We start from the raw sequence: 6,000 nt of genomic DNA, 5'->3' as shown, positions 1-6,000 counted from the left end.
AGGTAAAGTACCTGTCCGACTGATTAACCTGAGTGATCATCCTGTGGCGTTTAATAAGCATTGCCGTGTTGCCCAGCTTTCTCAGGTATCCTTCCAAGACATCATTCGTCTTCCAGTGACAGAAAAGCCGCCAGCCGCAGTCAGCGGATGCTCGCCGGTGACCCAGCCACAAGTGCCCTGGTGGGAGGAGCTCCATGTCGGGGACGAGACTACCCCCCAACAACAACAAGAAGGGATTATACAGCTTGTCAAGGAGCACCACCAGGCCTTCAGTAAGCATGCCACTGATTATGGAGAGGTGAGTGCCATACAACACACCATACCTACTGGCTCTCATCCTCCTATCAAGGAGAGATACAGACCTTTACCGCCTACTTCATATCAGACTGTAAAGGAAATGATCCGAGAAATGAAGGACTCTAATGTAATCCGGGACAGCCGTAGTCCGTGGGCTGCACCCCTGGTCCTTGTAAAGAAGAAGGACGGTGGTATCCGTTTCTGTGTGGATTATAGGAAAATTAATCAAATAACCCACAAAGATGCATACCCACTGCCCCGCATTGAGGAGTCACTAACTGCTCTGGGCTCCTCTGCCTATTTCTCCACATTGGACTTGACCAGTGGCTACTGGCAAGTACCCATGGCCCCTGCAGATAGGGAAAAGACTGCCTTCACTACTCCCATGGGCCTGTTCGAATTCAATTGTATGCCGTTCGGGCTATGTAATGCCCCAGGAACTTTCCAGAGACTAATGGAGCGGTGTTTGGGTCACAAAAACTTCGAAACAGTGCTGTTGTATCTTGATGACGTCATTGTGTACTCAAAAACATATGAGGACCATCTGAAACATTTGGCAGAAGTATTTAAAATCCTTATCAAATATGGCTTGAAGGTAAAGCCATCCAAGTGTCACCTGCTCAAACCTGCAGTAAGATACCTGGGGCATGTAGTAAGCGGAGAGGGAGTGCAACCTGACCCTGATAAATTAGCAGCTGTCCGTAATTGGCCGGTTCCTACTACCGTCAAAGAAGTGAGGAGTTTCCTTGGTTTTGCCGGCTACTATAGACGTTTTATCCCCCATTTTGCTCAAATAGCTGATCCTATCCAGGAACTTCTGAGGGGACAACCCAAGAAAAGTCCTAGAACTCCTGTGCCCATTGAATGGAATGAGGAAAGAGAGATAGCGTTCCAATTGCTAAAAAAGAAACTGACCGAGCCTCCAGTGTTAGGTTATCCAGATTATAGCAAGCCCTTCCATCTCTATACTGATGCTAGCAAGCGAGGCCTGAGAGCTGTGTTAGCCCAGATCCAAGAGGGAAAAGAGAGAGTGATAGCATATGCAAGCCGCTCCCTGAAAGGAGCTGAGAAAAATGACCAGAATTATAGCTCCTTCAAACTAGAGTTCCTGGCATTAGTGTGGGCGGTGACAGAAAAATTCAAAGATTATCTAGCCGCCACCCCGTTCATTGCATTCACTGACAATAACACTCTGGCACATCTAAATACAGCTAGATTGGGGGCCTTGGAGCAGAGATGGGCCTCTCGCCTTGCCAACTATAATTTCTCTGTAAAGTATCGTGCTGGACGTACTAATGATAATGCTGATGCTTTATCCAGGCTTCCCACAGAGACAGCCCCTGATGATGTGCGAGATGCCTGGGAAGATGTAGAGATGCCGGCTTTCTATAACAAATTTGCTCAACAGGATCAGGCTCGAGCTACCAATAACAGAGCTGCAGTTCCTTCACCCTCCAGTAGGCCTGAACCTAAAGAAGAAAGGTGGGTGAAACTACAGTCTGAAAGTAGAGTGCTGGGTGAGTTGTTGGACTTCATTACTAGTGGCAGAGCCCCTGAGAGGATTCGGCGTAAAAGTGCAGATCCTGAGCTCATCAAACTGTGGAGACAGCGCCATCAGCTCTTCATACAAAAGGGCCTATTGCTACGGAGAAGCCTAGACCCAGTGTCCAACGAGAGAGTACACCAGATTCTCATACCCCGACGAGATGCAGGTATGGTGTTGGAGATGTACCACAATCAATCCGGCCACTTTGGGGTCCAAAAGACTGAGGCTACTATCCGCCAGCGGTTTTACTGGGTAGGCATGAGAGAAGACATGGAGAAGTGGTGTCGAGAGTGTGTAGCCTGTGCCCTGAAACGAAGTGAGCACCATGATCAGAGGGCACCACTAAGACCCATTGTAAGTACCCGTCCTCTTGAACTTGTCGCCATCGACCATGTAAAACTGGAGCCTAGTCGCTCAGGGTATGCTTATGCCATGACTATTATTGACCATTTCACAAAGTTTGTTGTAGCAGTGCCTGTGAGAGACCAGACAGCCAAGACTACAGCCGAAATGTTCTGGAAGCACTTCCTCCTGCCCTATGGATGTCCAGAAAAGATCCTCACCGATCAAGGACCTGCTTTTGAGTCCCATCTGTTCCATGAACTGTGCCGCTTACACAACTGTAAGAAGATCCGGACAACGGCCTACCATCCTCAAGGTAACGGATTATGTGAAAAAATGAATCAGACCTTGATAGAGATGCTGAGGGCCGTGCCTCCTGAGAGCAGAGGAGATTGGCCCAGTCTGTTGCCACAGCTCATGTTCACATACAATCATACCATACATTGTTCCACCGGGTATACCCCTTTTTACTTGATGTTTGGGCGCCAAGGGACATTGCCTGCTGATCATTCATTGGACATACATGTACCTGATTGCATTAACCCATTACCTAACACCGACTGGGTTGCTGAGCACCAAAGGCGATTGGATGCAGCCAAAGTCATTGTTCAAGAACGTATGGACTTTGCTAGAGACCGACAGCAGAGAGACTATGATCAGGCAGCCCATGCAGAACCCTTGACCATAGGGGCCGTGGTATGGTTAAAGAATAACCGCCGTACCAGCAAATTGGACAGTAAGTGGGAGCGAAGTCCTTATGTTGTCACTGCAGTCCCAAATGTTGGGAAGGCAAGGGATCCCAAATTGTACACCGAAACTGGTTAAAGCTCTGCCTGACACCAGAACCTAGTGACGAGAGTTCTGGATCTGAATATCCTGTGTCAGAGTCAGCAATACAGCCCGAGGATCCTATGCAGGCTGTTAGTAATCTGAGGTATGACGCGGATCCCATGCATTGGCTTCTGACACCTTGGTTGAACTTGCTGGTGCCTGCTCCGGCACCTACTGTAGCTTCACCTCCAGAAGAGCCGGTTCAAGATGCTCCGGATCCAGTTCCCCCTCTCGTGGATATTGTTGTTCCAGTTGTTTCTGTTGTTCCAGTTGTTCCTGTTGTTCCAGTTGTTCCTGACCGAGGTCTTACGGATGGAGACCCTCCTGTTGCTCCTCTCCCTTCTACCTCGTTGCTAAGGGAAGAGGAGACCCCTGTGTTGAGAAGGTCTACCCGGATGACCAGGGGACGTCCGCCAGTCCGTTTAGGAGACTTTGATTATTCTGGTGGTGTCTCCTCCCAAACAGTTGCCACGGGCAATACCTTACTTGACATTTGTGCGCAAGAATGGACTCCTCCACGTGAGCCCTTGCCTGTGATACACCCACGGGAAACTCCTGGGTAGTTCCGTTATTTTGCTGTTCTATTATGGACTTATTCATTGTCATGGACTATCCTGGTTATAATGTTACGCTGTGCCAGGTCAGCGCCCCCGTTCCATTCACTATCCTGAGAGAAGAGAACGACGCCCCTTGTCACTACCCTTCACCTTTGCCAATTGGACCTGATGTAAATGTAAATGCAGATGAATTACATGTATGTATGCCTGCATGTCTCTTTTTCTATTTCAGGTAGAGATTCCAGTTGGGCGACCCATGATGGAGTACGAGGTCGTACTCAGCTTAAAGCAGTGGGGTATGTAGTGTACGGGGACTGTAATACCCGTCACTACCAAAGTGTCACTTGGTGTGCTGTCGTCCCTCCTAATTATGGGAAGTTGGTATATGTCAGTTTTATAAAATGTCATGTAATGCAATGCATGTGTTTCCCTGTTACTATGACACTTGCATGTACAGGCCTGCTAGGGGTGTCATTCCAGCTTCTAGTCATTAGAGGGAGCTAGGGAGCCCTAGTTTATATAAGGCCCAGTAAAGGAAGCAAAAGTCAGTCTAGTGGAGAGCTCAGAAGTTTCTAGAGCCTAAGGAAGCTGAGAGGGACAGAGCAAAGTGCAGAGAAGCAAGAGGTATTAAAAATAACAGAGGAGGTACTTTCAAAAGCTACAACCAAGGATATAAAGCCAGACCTAGGTTATTGGGCCTTGGAGAAGAATTGCTATATTCCAGGATCAGACAGAAATAGAGTGCAAGCTCCTGTACTGCAAGTCCTGTGCTCAACACTCTGTAATCACCTTGCTAAATCTGTAATTGCCTGCATCAACCGTATTGCAAAATCGACTGTATGCCAAGGAACTGCGATTCCAATATTGTCTCTGCATGAAAACTACTAAAGTTGGAGTTCTGTTTAATACCAGGTGTTCCTCAATTTATTCCTGCTATCCGCAAACGGCGTGCCACCGTTTACTTGGCACTGGCGTCACGAACTATCTATACCATCACCTGCCCTTGCAGAGAGTCAGCCGTACCAGGTTAGTGTCTATTGCACTACATCACCCAGAAACACCTACTGCACACAACTTGAGTACGCTGCACATGCAGATGAACTTCCCTGAGAAGGTTTCTGACAGTTTGTGCAGAAATTCTTTGGTTATGCAAACCGATTCTTGCTGCAGCTGTCCGGGTGGCTGATCTCGACGATCATGGAGGTAAAGATGCTGGATGTGGAGGTCCTGGGCTGGTGTGGTTACATGTGGTCTGCGGTTGTGAGGCCGGTTGGATGTACTGCCAAATTCTCTGAAATGCCTTTGGAGACGGCGTATGGTAGAGAAATGAACATTCATTGCACGGGCAACAGCTCTGGTAGACATTTCTGCAGTCAGCATGTCAGTTGCAAGTGCCCTCAAACGTCGCAAAATCTGTGGCATTATGCTGTGTGATCAAACTGCACATTTCAGAGTGGCCTTTCATTGTGAGCAGTCTAAGGCACACCTGTGCAATATTCATGCTGTCTAATCAGCACCTTGATATGCCATACCTGTGAGTTGGGATGGATTATCTCGGCAAAGGAGAAGTGCTCACTAACACAGATTTAGACAGATTTGTGAACAATATTTGAGAGTAATGGGTCTCTTGTGTATGTAGAAAATGTTTCAGATCTTTGAGTTCAGCTCATACAAACTACAGAACAGTAGCTTCAAAAAGCAGACAAGTACCTGGAAACTTGCCAATTTCCTTATTGTGTCAGAGCTGTGGATGGCAAACATACGGATTGTAAAACCTTCAGTTAGTGCCCCCGAATTTTTCAACTACAAAAAATATTTCTCAATTATCTTGATGGCCATTGCGGATGCTGATTATCAGTTTGTCGCCGTTAACATTGGAGCTTCTGTATTCAAAGGACTTTGGATTGCCACCTCAGAGACCTTTGTCAGGTATTGATGGACCTCTAATTCCATTTGTGGTAGTAGAGGACGAGGCGTTCCAAATGTGCGAGAACCTAATCAAACAATACTCTAGCCGTGACTTGAACACTAAAAAGCGTGTGTTTGACTACAGACTGACACGAGCTAGATGTCACAGGTAGTACAGGGAATGAAGGACAACCAAAAGAAACCACAACAAAACAACAACAGACTAGGCCCCAAACCTAGGGAAAGAGGTCACCTCCTAGCAATCCCTGAATATCTCTCCCTAAGCTGCTAACATGTGTAAATCTCAAAGGTAGAAATGCACATGCCCCGGAACCTGAGACTGCTGAAAGACAAGAGTATGTTCTCAGATTCCCCAACTACTCTGCCAAGAGTTAAAGAACAAAACTTATTGGTAACTCCTTTTTCTTTTTTATTCTTGCCTTGATATTTTACATTCTTGCCCTTTGCCACAAAAAAACAGGGTCTCTTACTAGCCCTGAAGTTCTTCTCACAAGGGTC

At 47.1% G+C, this 6,000-nt stretch overlaps 1 protein-coding gene across 1 annotated transcript in view; it reads left to right on the top strand.

Moving 5' to 3' along the window:
• Nucleotides 1–346: 346 nt before the first annotated feature.
• Nucleotides 347–6,000, top strand: part of LOC120991075 — a gene marked incomplete at both ends in the record, with an annotated part of 29,309 nt that continues 23,655 nt past the window's right edge. Inside the window, 2 exons of the mRNA XM_040419965.1 lie at nucleotides 347–1,612; nucleotides 2,048–2,668. Of these exons, the coding sequence (XP_040275899.1) occupies nucleotides 347–1,612; nucleotides 2,048–2,668 (1,887 nt within the window). The remainder of the gene's footprint in view (nucleotides 1,613–2,047; nucleotides 2,669–6,000) is intronic.

Source organism: Bufo bufo, chromosome 2 (genome assembly GCF_905171765.1).
Source record: "Bufo bufo chromosome 2, aBufBuf1.1, whole genome shotgun sequence".
NCBI lineage: Eukaryota > Metazoa > Chordata > Amphibia > Anura > Bufonidae > Bufo > Bufo bufo.
Note: the sequence above shows the minus strand (reverse complement) of the source record. Positions and strands in the feature narration are given on the sequence as shown.